Raw genomic sequence first — 19,680 nt, forward strand, 5'->3', positions numbered from 1 at the left:
AGTTCTTTAGTCCTGAACATATATACTCATATTCTATGTTATCCAAATGTTTTTGGTTCGTCAATTAATCTAACAAGAATTTGGATATGCTCAGAGATTAAGAAGTATCTGATGTTTTTTTCCCCCATTTAGGTGAGGGGGAAGTGGTAATTTGGAAATTGTTTACATCAGGAACTTTTTGCTTTATGGTTATACATGATAATAAATATAAAATTATAATTTACCTTTTATCAGCATTTCCTTTACATGGAGTGAATTTTTTTAAAATCACATTAAAAGAAAAACATATTTTGTTAGTAGTAAGTTCTAAGTTATATTCAAACAAAGAATAGAAAATAACTTTGTTGTTACCTAGCCTTCATAGCTATATCCTGTGGAAAAATAATCTTGGGAAATTTATATAATAGGTAAAATTACCAGAATGTGTGCCTCTTTAAATATTTAAGTACCATTATAATTCATCTTTAACAGGAATATGCTAAGATAGCCTGTAGTAAGACACATCCTTGTGGCCACCCATGTGGAGGTGTTAAAAATGAGGAGCATTGTTTGCCCTGTCTACACGGCTGTGATAAAAGTGCCACAACACTGAAGCAGGATGCGGATGACATGTGCATGATATGTTTCACTGAAGCCCTCTCAGCAGCCCCAGCTATTCAGGTTGCCTCCGCTTTTAATATATTGACTGTATCTAGACTTGAACATGGGGAAATGTAAATATATTTGTCGAATTAAAAAAAAATGATTGAAATCTTTTTGATATCACTAGGTAAAAATGTTCTTTTAATATATGCATCGACCAGGTTAATGAGGAGCAAATTCTTTCTGTTTATGTTCTTCTTCCCATGGTGTATACTCAGCTTTAATTTGTGATTTGTGTAAGCCTTTGTAATTAATAGAATGTATAAAATGTTCAGAAGAGGAGAAAATAATTGGATTATCCAGTAGCTATTCTCTTCTTAATTTCCAAAATCCAGAATGGTATTTTTATAGCATTATGTAATTGATCTATAATGATACATAATTCTATACATAATAGAAGTTATGTGATAAATAAGTTTTTTTAACTTTTACCTATTGTTAATGTATATTTTCAGTTCTTGTGTTTCTAAGATAATATTCTCAAGAAAAATTTTAAATTTTTAAATCAGTAGTTTCCTCCTCTTTCCATGAGATACAAAATTGAATAATTTTACTTTTCTCCCTAACGTGGCTTACTTTATATAGGTGGCATTAATATATAAATGGTAAAAAATGGGAGAAGCTTAAGGTCTAGTTAATAATGTCCCATAAATGATAGAGAAGTTCAGAAATTTTATTATACTAAATTTCTTGATATTTCTCTTATCTGGTTTAAATAACACCTGGCATTGCATTATGTCCCAGTTACTTAAATATTTGTCATTATTACATTTGCTTATATCCTTCGCTTTTGTTTATTTCAGCTGGACTGTAGTCACGTGTTCCACTTACAGTGCTGTCGGCGAGTTTTAGAAAATAGATGGCTTGGCCCAAGGATAACATTTGGATTTATATCTTGTCCTATTTGCAAGGTATGGAAAGAGTCTGAAATCATCTACTTTCTGATTCTTCTCATCTTTATTTTCATGTTTCAAAATAAATGTGTCAGCATCTCTTGATGCCCTTCCCAGTTTACTTTTTACACGCCAGCTCTGAGTTTGCCCTCTTCATCTATGTAGGTAGAACCTGAAAATATTATATAACCTCTCTTCTGTAATGCATTTCAAGACAGTAATTGTCAATTAAAAACTGATTAAATTCTATTAAACATGTTGCATGAGAAATTCACGTAGGTGTCATGGTGCAATAAAGGGCATGCATCACTACTTTCAGACTCCCTGAGAGCTCAGATCATATGACATGACAGTGGGCAACAACCAAAAAGAAGAAGGATCCTTGGGTGTCTGTCTGTAGGTAGTGATACCTGCCATTAAAGAGTGAAATCAGAACCTTCAGTGCCATTGGAACAGGTTCTTTTAGAACTCAGTTAAAATAAGGAGAAAATTCTTGGCATTTTGACACATCTCTACAAAGGTAGCAAGCAAGTAGGAAGTTGTTTTGGCAAGCTAATAAGGATTAACAAAAAACCTTTAAGAACGTGGCAAAGCCTTCCCTATTCATCATTCTTTTTTGTTCTGTTAAGTTTTCTCTATTTTCTTCATATTTGCAAACTAGTGTAAAGGGTATAAGATGGGAAAACTTACCACAGTTATTGCCTAATTAGACTGAGGAATAATCTAAAAGATTGTAGTATTTTGCTCTCCCTTCTGAAATGGTGCCACAGAGATAGTTCACATTTAGGAATCTGGAAATAGATAAATGAAAGTGGGATAGAAAGATAGAAAACGCTACCTGTTTACTTCCATCACCTAACATTCTTCCCTACCCTGTGAAGGAATGGAAACATACACACACAGAGCGAGTATGTCTTATTTATGGCAGCAAGGAAACTTTTTATTTCCAGAACAGCTAAGGGTGTAGGAGGTATATTTTAGACTCAAGAAATATAAAGCTAATAAAATGGAATTTGTATGTTCTGTGCCCCATTTGCTTCTATTTTCTCTGCTTTTGGGAAAATACGAGCTTGTAAGGACTTTACAGAATTATCTGTACATGGCATTTTATTTAAAATATGGGTGCCATCTGGTTATCTCCTAGCACAGTGTTTAGCACTTGGGTGCATACTAAGTGTTTGCGAAATTGATTAGTAAATGACTCTGTTAAAGGATTTTCATTTTTCAATTACAGAACAAAATAAATCACATAGTATTAAAAGATCTGCTTGATCCAATAAAAGAACTCTATGAGGATGTCAGAAGAAAAGCCTTAATGAGATTGGAATATGAAGGTCTGCATAAGAGTGAAGCTATCACAACTCCTGGTGTGAGGTTTTATAATGATCCAGCTGGCTATGCAATGAATAGATATGCATATTATGTCTGCTACAAATGCAGAAAGGTATGCTATGAATTATACTAAGAATTTTAGTAACTAGAGCTTACCTATCTGATTAAGAAGTCGAATTATATAATGATACCTAATTATTATTATATCTTAAGCCTAAAGTTAAAAATGAGACAGCTTGGTACATGGTTTCAAGTTGAACTTGTTTACTTAATTTTGGGGGGGATTTTTTTTTATTTTACCTTACAGACTTTTTAAAAAACATGTAGTATTTCTGTACACAAGCTACTTTTCCATCAGTAGTAACCTCCTGTTTGCCCAATCCAACTAGTTCTTTAATACACTTCACTTACTTGATTCTGCTAACCATTTATTTCTTCCTTAAAATTCTTATTTCCTTGGCTTCCAGGACAACACTCTCATTTGATGTCCCTTCTTTCTGGTCATTTGTCTTTAACTTCTTCATTGGGTTCCTTTTTTAATCTACGCCTTAAATAGTTGTTTTCCCAGAGCTTCCATCAATACCTCCTTACCTTTGATGACCTCCTATATGCCTCCCCCTACCACCTGTACTATTATGACCTACCAAATTTTTGAGATTTAGATATGGATATTCAGCTGCCTACCAGACATTTGGATTTCTACCACATACTTCAAAGTTCACGTGTCTAGTTTTAATTCATCAACCTTGACTCTCCCAACCTCTAATCTTTATTTACAAATCCTGCCAATTCTGTCTCCAAATCTCTCGTCTTTTTTTTTTATTATATCTTCAGCGATCGTAATCATTTTCTTTGGTAATTATAGTAGCCACCTTCCTGAGCTTTTTTGTGGAGCCCCTAACCCCATTCCATCCCTTATACTTACACTACTAGTAGCAGATTAATATTTCTAGATCTCAGATCTAATTGTGTCATTCTTCTATTTAGAGCCCTGTAGCCCAGCCTGCCTCTCCCACCTCATCTCCCAGTATGCCACCATTTGCTGTCCATGCTATGACATACCTTGCAACTTATGTTTCCCCAGACTCAGCCATGTTTGCTCACTCAGTGACACCTCCACGCCATTGCACAGGCTGTTTGTCTTCATCAGTGCTCTTCTCTGCCGCCTCCTGTGCATTTTACTCACTAGCCAGCCCCACCCCCATACACACATGCTGTCATGCAGAGCCAAGCCTGCCTTACCATACTTCAGGATTCAGCTCAAGTTTTCCCATCTCACCACCACCACCACCACACAATCTTGATATCTTACATATATCCATCTTAGCACTTTCTATTCTGCATTGTGATTACTGGCTTACTTGTCTCTCTGCCCACTTGGTAAATTCCATGAGGACAAAGACTATGATTTTTCATTTCTCTGTCTCTAGTACTTGGCATTTACTACATACTAAGTTAAGTAAAATATGAATAAATCAGTGAAAGAATGCTTAAATGAAAGATGCCTAGTCCCTTAATGTAACAGAAAGAAGGCTGGGTGCGGTGGCTCACACCTGTAATCCTAGCACTCTGGGAGGCCGACGCAGGCAGATCGCTCGAGGTCAGGAGTTCGAAATCAGCCTGAGCAAGAGTGAGACTCCGTCTCTACTATAAATAGAAAGAAATTAATTGGCCACCTAATATATATAGAAAAATTAGCCGGGCATGGTGGCGCATGCCTGTAAGTCCCAGCTACTCGGGAGGCTGAGGCAGCAGGATTGCTTGAGCCCAGGAGTTTGAGGTTGCTGTGAGCTAGGCTGACGCCACAGCACTCACTCAAGCCTGGGCAACACAGTGAGACTCTCAAAAAAAAAAATGTAACAGAAAGAAAATGTGTAGATAATGAATGGCAGGCTCAATAAATGTATGGTAGTCAGGAAGAAAGACAAATATGCATACACCCAATAGTGTACCTTTGTGAAACTGTATTTTTACAAACAATAAAATATTCTTCTTGTGTTTTTAATGTGCTAAACACTATAAATGAATATTTTACTATCGCAGGGGTGACAGTCAAATGTTTATGAAGCCAGGTAGAAGCTATAGAAAAGTGAAATAGTTGGAATAAGCAGTAGGCCCCAAGACAAACTGAAGTACTTCTAAGGTCAAATTTAGCTGGTGGACAACCATTTATAACCTCTGCATCAGTAGATCCTGTCATGTGACCTGTTTTTCTAGTATAAATAATAGACTTCTATTCACTCAGCCTGTTTATTCTCAATTTGGACATAGCCTTTTGACTGTGGGACATAATGTGCATGCAAATTGTCCCAATTTCTTGGCCTCATTCTGTGCCCAGAGCAAATACAGGTAAGTCATCCATCATGATAATTTCATTTTTTCAAGTGCCTGTATTAGACACTGTTTTGTAGCTTTGTAAGTATGAGCAGTATTCTGAATGGAATTACCAAATTTACCTTTCCTTTTTAAAAAATGTTTGTTTGATCAGAAGATGCTTAAAATTGATTTTTTTTCCCCATTAGCCTTGGAATTACAGTTCTGTACTAATAATTTATTTTGGGCACATTTTTTTATTCTACAGTATTATAATTTGGGAATTATTAGCATATTTTTTAAGCAATAGAAAGAACTATGTTGTTTAATATTTCAAAATGAAAAAAATTACTCAGTAGACTTTACCCTGAAAAAACACAGTTTCTGTTTACTACATAATATTATGTTCTTCATATTAATTTGAAGTATCATATGTTTTTTATCTTTTTGTCATTTTGCTTTGAATAATACAAGGTAACTCACTCCTGTAAGCTTGAATCCAATCCAGAATTGAAATAGCTTTATATCTTACCCTAACCCACTGTCCAGTCAGCAATATGGGCATGCACTTCGCATTTCAAGTGACTATCTCATAGACAGTAGTATTTTCTAAGACCTCTTGATCTTATTTTCATTGTGCCTACTCTGTATCTCCCATGCCAGAGTTTTCTCTCCATATTCTCTCCATAGGCATATTTTGGTGGTGAAGCTCGCTGTGATGCTGAGGCTGGACAAGGGGATGATTATGATCCCAGAGAGCTCATTTGTGGTGCCTGTTCTGATGTGTCCAGGGCTCAGGTAGGCAGAATATTTTCTTAGAAAGGACAGTTTAAAAATGTTACAATTCTACTTTTAAATAATAATATAACCAATATGGTGGGAAAATTCAGGGTTTTTTTCCCTAGTGTCTTCTGATATTTATACAGCATTGTATAATTTTTCAAATTATTTCATATATATTATTTTTTGATGGTATTTTTATTTTATAATTTTGTCTTTTATGAAATAATCACCATATTTAAACAAGTAACAAATTTACTTATTTAGTTTTCTTAGACCTACAATGAAACTTTCAGGTTTTCCTCTGTTCAGTGAAATCTTCACAGTACATCCATGAAATTGGGAAATAGATGAAATATTATTAATTTTCAATTTCATAGACCAGGAACCATTAATAAAGAAATTAAGTAGTTTGTTTATTAAATCATATAGTTTATGATGGAGGTGGGATTAGAACTTGGATCTTTGTCCAGATCTTTTTGCCAAAGCCACATATTTGTTTTTTAACATATGTATATATCATTAGTTTTTCAATCAATTTTGAGAGCTATATGTGCTTTCAAAATATGAATTAATGAACTGTGTGTGTGTCTTTGTGTGTGTGTATGACTATCTTAAGAATAATTGAAATAGTATTACTATAATCTTATATCTGTCTCTTTTCTTTTACTATAGATGTGTCCCAAACACGGAACAGACTTTTTAGAATACAAATGTCGCTACTGCTGTTCAGTGGCTGTCTTTTTCTGTTTTGGAACAACACATTTTTGTAATGCTTGTCATGATGATTTTCAAAGAATGACTAGCATTCCTAAGGAAGAACTACCACACTGTCCTGCAGGTATGCTTTTAATATTTTGAAATCATGATCATGTTTTATATGGTATATGAGAACTCTTTATTTCAAGTGCTGGAAACCCAATTCAAGCTAGCCTAAAGAAGCAGAGGGAATTCCTTGACCCTTGTATACACTTACGTCTTTCACTTTTGTGATTAGAAGAAATTGTTTTTAATTTTATATTTGTATAACCATAGTTATGTTATTTCTTTGAATAATTTATCAGTGATTTCTATTTCTATGAAGTTTGTATGGGTATATTTTTTAATTATATTCCTTTGCTTTTTGCCTCCTTCAAAATTTATACAGGTCCCAAAGGCAAACAGTTAGAAGGAACTGAATGTCCACTCCATGTTGTTCATCCACCCACTGGGGAAGAGTTTGCTCTGGGGTGTGGAGTGTGCCGAAATGCTCACACTTTTTAGAACACTCGGATCCTTTGTCTACAGAGAGAAAAGTTGCCTTCATCCCCCAAGAGGATGCGGTGAAGTTTAAACTTTGCTCAGGATAAGTACGGGACCATTTTTACATCCATGAAAATGAACCATTCACAGTGCAAGAAGGATGCCAAATACCATGTACATAATTCTTGCTATGGAAAGTTTCCCCATTACTTTGGTTTATCTTCTTTTGAACCAAGACATCAAACTTGTGAGGTGTTTGCATGTGGCCATTACCGTCATTGGCCTGTGAAACATTGGACATTTATAGATAATTGATATAAAAAAAAATCACCATGCCCATGGACTAAGAATGATGCTGGCTTTCAAGCAAAAAAGAAAAATAATCATTGTTTATTGTATACTGCCTTTTTGTAATCCTGTACAATTGCATCACGGGTGGGGATAAAAAGAGGAATATTCTGGTTTATTTCCTAGACTGTTATTTAAAAAAACAAATTGTGTTAGGACAGCATATAAATGTAATAAGTATCACACTGTATATAAAGATATCAATGTTTGTCCTGTATAAGGATTACTAAATTACAAATGCAGTTTCATTTAAACTTCTAGGTTAAGTTTGAGCCTGAAATTTTAATGAAGTGCAATACTGAGTGTGCCTCATTATCTTGCAGCTGTAAACATATTGGAATGTACATGTCAATAAAACCACTGTACATTTTTATACAGTGATAAAGTCTACCACTTGTGTAAGGTGTTGTTTGAGAAACAAAATTTAAATACCTTTAAAGTCTAAAAGTCCATCCAGTTTTCCTTAGAAAGAAATTTACTAACAGCACAATCATAATTTTCATAACTGTTAGAGAAAATAAGAGTAGTAATGAAGCACAATGTTGGAATTTTAATTAAACACTGGGTAGAAGATCGTTTATATACATACATATATTCATAAGCAGACATATACCAAAAACAGAAGAAAACATTTAGGAAATTAATCAACTTCTATCTTAACCAGTAGCTTTTTGATCTTTTATAAAGTAATAAAATTACTGGTCTTAATTTTCTATAGACAACAGTGCATTAAAGCAGATCTTTTATTGCACTCGAGTCATGAAATTGCCAAATTATTTATTTACAGCTCATCATACATCAGATTATATTTTTTTCATGAGACTAACAGAAGTTTTGTTCTACTTTATTCGAAATTTCCACTGTTGGAAATATAGAAATTAATTTGTCAATATAGAAATCATTAACAACTTTATTGACTTTCGTGTTAGGCATTTACAAGAAATTTAAAGCAATCTTTGTTTTGAAGGTATTTAAAATATAAAGAAAAAATCAGATCTAAGCACAGTTAGCTATTTTACAGAATGTTCTAATAAGTTTCATAATATAGCCAAGCCAAATGTTTCAGGATTTAGGAAAGATTGTTACTGGTTTTTTGTTTGGTTATTGTTGGGAGGAGTATAGCTAAGAGGCCATTTAAGCTGCAGTTTGAAGAGTAAGTAGCATTTCAAGCGGCAGAGATGTGGAGAAAGGCATGAGGAAAAAAAGTACATAACTAGAATAGATCTACAGACTAGTGAGTAGTCTAAGTGTTCAGGCTCAAGGTTGACTTAAAGTGTTTCTGGAAAACACACAAAGTAGGTATAGAGACTAAAGCTGTTCCTCGATGAACCCCCAGGAAAACTGGAGGGGAGAATGCAATGAGGCCATTATAAATATATTTGACTTAAATTCATAGGCCACAGGAATGAAACTAACCCTGAGAATGCCGTGTAGATAAGAGACTGCATGGACACTTAAGAACTAGAAAGATATCATGTTGTATCCATTAACTTTGCTGGCAGATTGATCAGCTACTGTTTGTAAATTGTAATGGAAAAGAAAGGAAACAGGAAACTATTGAGATGGCTGGGCTAGAATGAGTCATCCCAAGTTATGAAAGGGGTAAAAGCAACAAAGCCCTATAATGTTATACTCACAATGATTTTAACCTCATTTATGAGGAAGTCATTTTTAACCAAGATCCCTAGCATTTCAAAACCAGAGACTTCAAACATTTTAGGAATAAATTATGACAAAACACGGAAAGGGTGGCTTTGGCAGACATTTGGCTCAAGCATCCTGTGCACAAAGACCATCCTTCAAATACTGTGTGTAATACACTTAGGCAGGAAACAGAAATGTGGAGTCACAGTAGTAGGTATCAGTGAATCGTTCTGGAAAGAAGCTCTTTCCCTGTATATTTTCAGGCCTAGGAAAAGCCATTTTTCTTAAACAGTTTTCTGGATAGATTGTTTCAGCCTACAATCTCCCTATTCTATCAATAAGCTTATGTGATTAAAATATATGGAGTGTCAACTTAAGAATCACAAGGTCTTCATAAATTTGGAAAGGAGTCAAGAACTTGGAGGGAGCAGAGAGTAGAACAGGGATTTATGCTGAACAGGTTGGCCAAGTATACAAATTCGACAGGTTATAGGAGGATCTGTTTTCACCAAGGGGGAATGCATGCATGGGTGGTAAGCAAACATGCATGTCACATGCGTCGCATGTTTACTCTGGGGTGGAGACTTAACATTTAAATGTATTACAGTTAGGCCCCATGTATCAAAAGGTTAAGCAAAGACACAAAGGCATTCAAGTGGGCAGCCTTTGTAAACTGACCAGAACCAGTCCATGGTCGGTGGTCTCGTAGGATTAAAGGTTACTGAGATCAGTCTCTTGTCCAATCAAAGCTGTAGTTATAGCTTGAGGAACGGGTGAGGGGGAGGTCAATGAGGGCCTGGCAGTGGATGACCTACAATTTTGGGGGGGTTGTTTTTTTTTTTTTCTTTCATTTTTTTTTTTTTAGATAAGAGACCTCTCAACAAATGCAATTTGTTGCTTATCCTAAGGCCAGTGTTGTTTAGCTGCTAGAGAAAAAGAAAAACCTTGTGGCAGTTTGAACATAATTTATTCTTTAAGGGTAGGTGTACATAACTTAACCCTTGCCTGGCATGGCTTAGGTCTTATTTATAATTTGATCTGTTATTCTGTCAGTTTTATGATCTCTATTTTAACATTAATGCAGGTCTGTTGTTGTTCCTAAATCACAAAAGGGAGGGGGTATAATGAGGTATGTCCATCCTCCCATCCCCTCATGGCCAGGAACTCAGTTTTTAAGGTTTCTCTGGGTTTCCCTCAGCCAAGAAGGGGTTCTGTTCAGTTGGTTGTGGGGGCTTAAGAATTTATTTTTTGTTCTCGGCAGTACTCTCTATTCACGTTTCATTTACGTTGTTTAATTATTTGCCTTCTTTTTCAGATTTTCAACCCCAGAATCTTTCCCTGCCCACTTTGTCACATAATCACCCATACGTAATCATGTTTCTGGCAGTAGCTATATGATAAAACATTGCAGCTCATTTTCCTGAAAACTGCCAATTGTACATAAACAGTGCTGAGATCAAAACCAGAGAACTTGAGTTCAAGTCTAGCCCCTGCTTTTTTGGTTTCCACCTGTGTGAGCTTGAGTCAGCCACTACCTTTGTAGTCTCGATTTCTTAAAAATAATACCAACTGTAAATTAGCTTAGAAAGTATTTACAGAAGTGCTTTATCCTACAATAAAGTATTTTTCAAAAGAGAAAAGGAAAGAAGAACATTTATACACCACCTCCTAAACACCAGACACTGAATTAGGAATTTTATTTAATCCTAGAAACTCTGGGAGCAAAGTATACTTAAGCTCATTTTAGCTGTTTGATGAAGTTAAATTATTTGCACTAGGTTCCAGCTGTATTTGACTGAAGGAAAAAAAAACAAAAACCTGAGATGTGAATCCAGAGCTTTGTCTGTTGGGGGTAATGCCTATGAAACATGCTGTCCTATTATGTTACGATGGTTTTGTGAAAAGAAGTACCAAGAAATACAAGTAGAGTATGCTTTATCCAAAATGCTCAGGACTAGAAGTGTTTTGGATTGGAGATTTTTTCAGATTTTGGAATATTTGCAATACCAGATCAGCATCCCAAATCTGAAATCCCAAATGCTCCAGTGTGCATTTCCTTTGGGCATCATGTCGGTGCTCAAAAATTTTCATATTTTGGATTTTTGAATTTGGTTTGCTCAGCCTGTATCAACTGGACACTTGTAATATGGGCAAGGTTGCAAAAGGGAAAAGACACTATTTGCCTCCAGGAGTACAGTTGGGAGGTGCCTCCACCCCGGAGGGGGTAGCTCAGACATGCCTTCAGGGGAGACCCCTGCCAGGAGTCCAGATAGCTGACAGCCTCCAGCTGTAGATCCTGCAGGATCCAGCCCAGCATTTAATCCACAGCCACACTTTTCCAGGGCAGACCTGGCAGAGCACAGCTGGAGTTCTAGGGCCTGGCCATTTCCACCAAAGCAAGCACTCCTTTATGGGCAATCTTTACACCAGAACTCAGGCTGGCCATGACCTCCTCACAGCTGCACTGCAGTAGAAGCTTTCCTACCCAGTCTTTCTCCATCATCTTTCCTAGATGGCAAGTGCATCACAGTCCAATACCTTTCCCTGCCCACTGCTGCTCCCTCACTCCATGTTTCATAGGCATTACGCCCAACAGATTTTCTGCACTTCTTACTTGATCTTGGCATCTGCTTCCTAGAGTACCTGACACAGAATTAACACATTGTGGATGACTTATTTATCATCACATCATTTCTCAAATGTCTTAGGGTGGTTTAGGAAAAAAAATAGCTGGACTATAAAAATATATATATACTGGAGAAAGTTACAGTGGAGAATAATTATGAAAGAAAATAAAAGTCAAGAGTAAAGATAAGTGTCCAGTAAGAAACTTTACAGGCTTATATAGTTGCTAAAGAATAGGCCAGCAACTTCACAGTAAGTTTCTTAGCTAACCAAGCACGGCAAGAAACATGTTCAGTTACAACTTACAATGTTCATTTCCTCAAAAAAAAAAAATTGCAGGTAGAGTCTTGAAGGATAGATAAGATTTGACAAGCAAAAGTGGGCAAGAGCATTCCAGGGAGAGAGTATAGTAAGAACGTAGACATTGATGTGTTCCTCAGAAGCATTAAGTAAGCCATTTTGCTTCATTAATTCATGTAATAAATATTTGAGCACCTGGTCTAGATCCACATTTAACAGTACACTCGTTCCCAGTTGCTGAGTAACCATGACTTCCACATAGAAGATACCTGATGTAGGAACTGTATGAGTTATAAGGCCATGCAGCAGGTCGTGCCAGGTGGTAGGGATGAGACATTCATTGAACACAAATACAGAAACATGTATTAATGAATAATACAATGTTATTATGAACCACGATCAAGGTTTTACACTCATAAGAGAAAACATTCATTAAGGGCTTAACAATGGCTTGGTACTGTGCTAACGCACCAGTGTGGCAGGCAGAATAAGGGACCCCCCCCCAAATCTGTCCACATTTTAATCCCCAGGATGTATGAAGATCTTGTCTTACGTGGTGAGAGGGTCTTTGCAAATGTGATTAAGGATACAGACCTGGAGATGGGGAGACTATCCTGGATTAAGCCACTGGATCCAATGTAACCACAAGGGTCCTAGGATTGAAAAGAGGAAGGCAAGAGGGTCAAGAGTCAGAGAAGGAGTCGTGACCCCAGAAGCAGAGGCCAAAAATAGAGATTTGAAGACGCTACACCGTTAGCTTTGAGGATGGAGGAAGAGGCCAGGCACAAAGAATGCAGGCAGCCTCCAGGAGATGGAGGAGGCTGGAAAGCACAGGTTCTCCCCGAGAGCATCCAGAAGGAATGCAGCTCTGCTGACACCTTGATCTTAGCTCATTTGGGAATTCTCATCTTCAAAACTGTATAATAATAAATTTGGGTTGTTTTAAGCACCCAAGTCTGTGGTAATTAGTTACAGCAGCAACAGGAAAGGAATACAGTGGGCTTTGCATGCATTATCCCATTATCATCTGCCACAAACCTGTGCAGTTCTAGTGTCCTTTTACAGAGGAGGCAACTGAATCTCACAGAGAAAATGAATGGAAAATGCCTCAATAATTTTTATATTGATTACACATGGAGATGATAATATTTCGGATATACTGGGTTAAATATATTATAAAATTCATTTCACCTGTTCCTTTTCATTTTTTTAAGTATGGCTTCTAGAAATTTTTTTTTCTTTTCCTTTTTTTTTTTAATTTCAGCATATTATGGGGGTACAAATTGTTTAGGTTACATACATTTCCTTGCCCCCCTCTACCCCCTAGAAAAATTTAAATTACGTATGTGGCCTGCACATATTTGTAATGAACGGTGCTGGCCTAGAATTTCATTCTCAACCGTTTGTTTTTATCATCTATCGCTGGACTTTTGTGAGCACAAGACATGCCCCGTTATGTGCTTTAGGAAGATGACGCAGGAAACAGGTCAGAAGGCAGCTTGAAAAACTGCTGTTCCCCAGAAGGACCAGGGAAGCTATGCGTGAGGTCTTGGGAGGAGTTGATGAAGGCTTTTATCAGCCTCATGAAACACACTTCTTTCCTTTGAGGAGTTTACAATCTAATTATAGATAGGATTAGCACACAAAGAGGTGGCTTGCAATGAATATAGTTTAGTTGCCTGGTGCAGACAGGAGGATCCCTTGAGTCAAGGAGTTCAAGACCAGCCTAGGCAACATAGTGAAACACTGGCTCTAAAAAAGAAAAAAAATAAATAAAGGTTTAGTTAAGCTGACTTGCTAGAGCACATACTGTGTGGATTCCATTTACACAAAGTTCTAAAAACACGCAAAAACAAATCTATGGCAGTACAATTCGCAATAGTGGTTAACTTTGCAAGGGCACTGAGTGGGGGGCTGCAAGGGGGAGCAGCAGGGTGCTGGAAGGTTTTAAATCTTGATCAGGTTGGTGGTTACACAGGCACATACAGCATAGAAATTCATCACACTGTGCACTTAAGATTTGTGTACTTCATCATTTGTGAATTATACCTCAGTAAAAAGGAAAAAAAGTCATAGAAGATGAGTTGGATAAAGAGCAAGTTATACATAAGGTTAAATTCCAGGCCTAAGAATTTGCCTTCAACCTTGCAAAGAGGGAAACACTGAATGGTTTTGAGCAAGGGGACAAATGTAATCGGTGCTTTATGAAGATGAGCTGGCAGCACTGACCAGCCTTCCACGTCCCATCACATAGGTCAGTCACTACCCTCTCTCAATTCCTGAAGAGGGAACAAATGACTCAGTGTCTGGCAATGAATAAAGGTAGTAACAATACGAAAGCTTTGATTTAATGGAGCACAGCATGTAGTACCAGAATGCCAAGTTCCTGGAAAGAGAAGAAATATGGCCCCAGGGCCTAGAAAGGGGTCTTGGGAGGAGACTCACTGGCCTGTCACTCCGGGTGAGAGACATCATGCAGAGGCCCAGAAGAGAAGGGGTCCACTATTAGCGTGCCACTGCACAGAGAATGCATAAAAAGGTGACATGGATGTTTTAACCCAAAGAAGTACAATCTGACAGTTATATCCAAGATACGACAGAGAAGAACCAAGGACTGAAACGCAGCGATTAGAAAGCGTATTTTGTCTCAAAGAGTCATTTATCAGAGAAGCAGAAGAGGCAGCATGGAACATAATGCTGCAGTCATGCATGGTGTTTCGTTCCTAAACATTCTCATGGAGGATGTGAATAGAAAACAAGAACATCTGATGGAATTGCAGAGGAAGATATTATCATTGGGGTCAATTAAAGAGCTCTGCGAAAGTGTCCACATGGAAAGAATAGCTCCAGTTGAAGCTGAAGATGTCCATGCCTTTTAGTAAGTAAAGTGTGTGCACACAGACATCCTATACCTGGGTGCAACTTGGGGCCTGATGGCAAGGAACCAAATCTCTGCTGCTGTGGAATTATATAGGGGACTGTTGAAAAACAGGCAGCTAAAGAGGGCTCTGCTCTCCTGGATTCAATTTTAACCAACATGGATGGAACTGATTGGCAAAGTGGACGTGACAGGAGCTGAGGTCACTTAAACCTGCATATTGTATAGGAAAAATGCAAATGTTTAGAAGGGGCACAGTTTAACATCATTTAAAGGCAAATTAAAGGCCATGAGGGATACATTTTGGCTACACCTAAAAAAGAATATTCCAAGAAATCCGTGTGTTTGGCAAATATCCTTGGCAGTTAGTGAACCCATCACTGGGGCCATTCAAATAGAGACTGAGCCGATGGACAGCTGTCAGAGACACTGTGTTATGATGGCAGAATGAATCACAGGGAGCATGAGGGCAATCTGAAATCTAGCAGAGTCTTTTTCTATCTGCGAGGCTAAAAAGAGAACCATTTGCAGCTAGTGTGATGCCTCTTGTAATGCATACCAGGCCCAGAAAAAGTCAGGAGTGTTTCCGTGCTTGCCTGGGTTCTTGCTTTTCAAGTGACTAAGCCAAAGTCCTGGTAAGAAGAGCACTTTTCACATATTATGTTACTGCCCATTTGGTAAAGCATTTCTGCTGCTTAGGCCAACTAGAGAGAAAACATCACAGCTCTTGCTACTGAGAAGGCCTAGAATTGAAACAACCATCTCTGTCCTCACTTGTGGAGTTAGAGCCAAGAGTTACAACAACAACGATGTACATAATACTGAGCATTTAGCCAGTCATAATGGGGCCATCCACAGCTATCAGCATCCCTTTAGGCCCAGGCAGGATCACCCTTGACTAATGGCAGCAAAGGACAGGATGCCAGGGCTCACCTCTACTCCCAGATGCAGAACACAGCAAGACCAAATTACATGATCACCTTTCAGTTAAAAAGAAATATAATTTGAGATCCATGAAGCAGTCTTTCCAGGTCAAATTTGCACTAGTAAGGAGTTTGGGTTACAATTTAAAGAAAACAAATTCAAAATAACTTTAACAAGCAAGAAAAAAACGTGCAATAGCTGGACCACCTCCAGCCTTTGGGAATAAGCAGAACCAGGGCAGGTGGCCCCGGCTCCATCTCTTCACTATGTACTCTCTGTGCATCGATGTTGCTCTTCTTCCTTCTCTGGATAGAGTACCTTTCTCTTTGCAGGCCATAAGGTAGAAAATGATCACCTATAACTCCTGAGTTTATATGTCACAAGTCCAAGCACCCAAAGAACCAACAACTCTCTTTCCTCTAGTATAAATTCCAAATTCCCAAGGGAAAGATTGTCCTAGCTTGGATAGAGTGTTCATTCCTGGACTGATCAACTGTGGACAGGGGCAAGGTTCATGTGCTCCAGGAAGCCACTACTAAAACCAAGTAGATGAGGAGGGTCTGCCCCCTTAAAAATAGATGCTAGGCAGACAATTCACTAGGTGTCCACTCCAGATGTCAAAACAGATTCCGGTCCTAGGTGGGAGTTGCACATGATGTTCTTAAAATTATGGTTCTAATATCTTGCTGGTTTCTGGCCTTGAGCTTTTGTTGCCAGATGCATAGCTTGCCTGCCTTCCCTTCTCTACCAATTTCTCATTACTTCATGATTTGATTAAAAACTAAATCCATGAATGAGCCCTGCCCATCTAGCTCTATTCTATTCTGCATCTCATGGCCTCAGCACTTGGATATGCAGTATTTATATTTGTATTTAGATCCAATTCACAGTTGTACAAGTGTTCTTTACTTTTATTGGTGGATATTATCCCTTTAGACAGTTATAGAATGGCAGAGAACTTGTCTCCTCTTTTGCAGCCACCAAGCACATTGTAGAGAGTCGAGGAAGAAGTGGGAGAGGAGGAAGAGAACCGTGGTAGCTAGAGTTTCTTTCCCTTGTATTCTATTAACAGGTGCTTTCTGTTTCTATGAGGTTTACCATTCCTCGTGGAACTTGTGAAATTGGTCAACCTTAAAGAACAGGTGCTCTGTATGATATGGGTCCTCTGATCCATAAACAAACTAACTTATGACTGAGTTCTTCCATCACCATCCCATTCACCTCTTAAGATTCTTCCCTTCTCTGTGACAACTAACTACCCACCTATTCCTGGTGACAGGTTTTTTTAGTCACAGTATGGCTTATGTCTAGGCAGATAGGGATGTTCAACTTGTACTTCTTTTATAACTTTTACATTTATTTTCATAGGGAAAAATGGAGCTATAGTTTTCTTTTCTTGTCCATATTTAGCTTGAGAATCATGATTATGCTACTTTCATAAAATGACCTGGGGTGCTTTATATCTTCATCATTTTTCTCAATTTGGATAAGAAAGTATTCACTCTTACTTAGAAGTCTGACAGGGCTCACCTGTAATTCCATGAGGGCCTACAGAGATTTGGGAGGAAAGGGCTTTGATAATTACTCAATGCTAATAATGCATTCATATTTTCCACTTCTTGCCAATTTTGGCATGTTATTTTTTTTAAAGTTATTCATTTTAATCTAGGCTCTCTATTAGTTAATAATTTTTATAACATGCCTTTATCATTATTATTATTATTATTATTATTATTATTATTATTAGAGACGAGGGTCTCACTCCATCTCCCAGGATGGAGTGCAGTGCTGCAATCATAGCTCACTGTAACCTCAAATTCCTGGGCTTAAGTGATCCTCACACCTCAGTCTCCCAAGTAGCAGGGACTACAGACATGCAAGACCACACCAGGCTAATTTTTTAAAAAATATTTTAGAGACAGGGTCTCTGTATGTTGCCCAGGTTGGTCTTGAACTCCTGGGCTCAAGCTATCTTCCCACTTCAGCCTCCCAAAGCACTGGGATTACAGGCATGAGCCACTGCACCCAACCACTTTTATTATTTTAAATCTCTGTGGTGACTATATTTGTTCTCCCTTTTAAAAATTCTGTATTTGGAGGCCCAGTGGCTCACGCCTGTAATCCTAGCTCTCTGGGAGGCCGAGGCAGGTGGATGGTTTGAGCTCAGGAGTTCAAAACCAACCTGAGCAAGAGTGAGATCCCGTCTCTACTATAAATAGAAAGAAATTAATTGGCCAACTAATATATATAGAAAAAATTAGCCAGGCATGGTGGTGCATGCCTGTAGTCCCAGCTACTTGGGAGGCTGAGGCAGCAGGATTGCTTGAGCCCAGGAGTTTGAGGTTGCTGTGAGCTAGGCTGATGCCACGGCACTCACTCTAGCCTGGGCAACAAAGTGAGACTCTGTCTCAAAAAAAAAAAATTCTGTATTTGGTTAATTTGCAACTTTTCTTTTATTAATCAATTTGAGCAGTAGTTGTGTCTACTTTGATCACCTTTTGTATAAACAAGCTTTTGTTTTTGATATCTTCTCCATTTATTTTTTCCTATTTTATTGATTCCTGCTCTAGTCTTTATTATTTAATTCTTTTCCAGTTATCTACTACTGCATGGTCAACCACGCAACACTTACTGGGTTAAAACAATATTTTATTATTGTCTGTCAAGCTTCTTTGGGTTCACTGAACTTTGCTAGTGGATTCTTAATTTGGATTTGTGGTTGCAAATAGACAAGCTGAGCTGGAGTCATCTCAACGCTTCACGGGAATGGAGGCTCCGGGAGGCTCACCCATGTGGTTGGCAGTTGATGTTGACTATTGGCTGGGAGTTCAGCTGTCAACCAGCACACTTTTTTATGTGACTTGAACTTCTTGCAGCATGGCAGCTGGGGTAAGAGAAAGTATCCAAAGAACAAGCATTCCAAGAGATCCAGATCCATTCAGACAAAAACTGCCAGGCTTTTCATAAGTTATCCTTGGAAGTCCTAGGAATGTTACTTCCACTATGTTCTCATGGTGAAGCAAATCACAAAGCCCAGCCCATATTCAAGTGTACTTCCTTTCGACTTAAAGATTTGTGAACTAGGCTGGGCGCAGTGGCTCACGCCTGTAACCCTAGCACTCTGGGAGGCTGAGGTGGGTGGATTGCTTGAGGTCAGGAGTTCGAAACTAGCCTGAGCAAGAGCGAGACCCCGTCTCTACTATAAATAGAAAGAATTTAATTGGCCAACTAATATATATAGAAAAAATTAGCTGGACATGGTGGTGCATGCCTGTAGTCCCAGCCACTTGGGAGGCTGAGGCAGTAGGATTGCATGAGCCCAGGAGTCTGAGGTTGCTGTGAGTTAGGCTGCCACCATGGCACTCACTCTAGCCTGGGCAACAAAGCGAGACTCTCTCAAAAAAGAAAAAAGACTTGTGAACTAAAGAGCCAAATTATCTGCCCGTATAGACCCAACATACAATGGTGAAATAGGCATAAGATAGTAAATTCTTCCATTCAGAAAGCAGGAGATGAGAAGGCAAATAGCAGTCACTTGTTGGAAACGTGTCACCAGTTTCTTAATTAAGGCCCAGTCATGCTTCCTGGGAGTGATTTTCAGTAGCTCTTGGCTCTGCCCTCTGGACCTTTTCCTCTGCATTCTGAGTCATCTCCCTGTTTTATGAGAAACGGCCTGTGATTGCTCATGAGTAGTTGTATCAGCCTATATTCAAATCACAGAAGATTAGGGCTCTAGGGACTCTTTCCATTTTCAACCAT

General features: G+C 38.1%; 1 protein-coding gene across 12 annotated transcripts in view; it reads left to right on the forward strand.

The window, feature by feature from the left end:
• Window positions 1–7,938, forward strand: part of MYCBP2 (MYC binding protein 2) — a 261,302-nt gene extending 253,364 nt beyond the window's left edge. For all 12 annotated transcript variants that reach the window (XM_076009352.1, XM_076009354.1, XM_076009358.1 and 9 more), the window contains 6 exons: window positions 472–660; window positions 1,446–1,553; window positions 2,770–2,979; window positions 5,871–5,978; window positions 6,636–6,801; window positions 7,108–7,938. In XM_076009352.1, coding sequence (XP_075865467.1) covers window positions 472–660; window positions 1,446–1,553; window positions 2,770–2,979; window positions 5,871–5,978; window positions 6,636–6,801; window positions 7,108–7,223 — 897 coding nt within the window. In that variant the 3' untranslated portion in view covers window positions 7,224–7,938. The remainder of the gene's footprint in view (window positions 1–471; window positions 661–1,445; window positions 1,554–2,769; window positions 2,980–5,870; window positions 5,979–6,635; window positions 6,802–7,107) is intronic.
• Window positions 7,939–19,680: the final 11,742 nt, after the last annotated feature.

This window comes from Microcebus murinus, chromosome 13 (assembly GCF_040939455.1).
Source record: "Microcebus murinus isolate Inina chromosome 13, M.murinus_Inina_mat1.0, whole genome shotgun sequence".
Lineage (NCBI taxonomy): Eukaryota > Metazoa > Chordata > Mammalia > Primates > Cheirogaleidae > Microcebus > Microcebus murinus.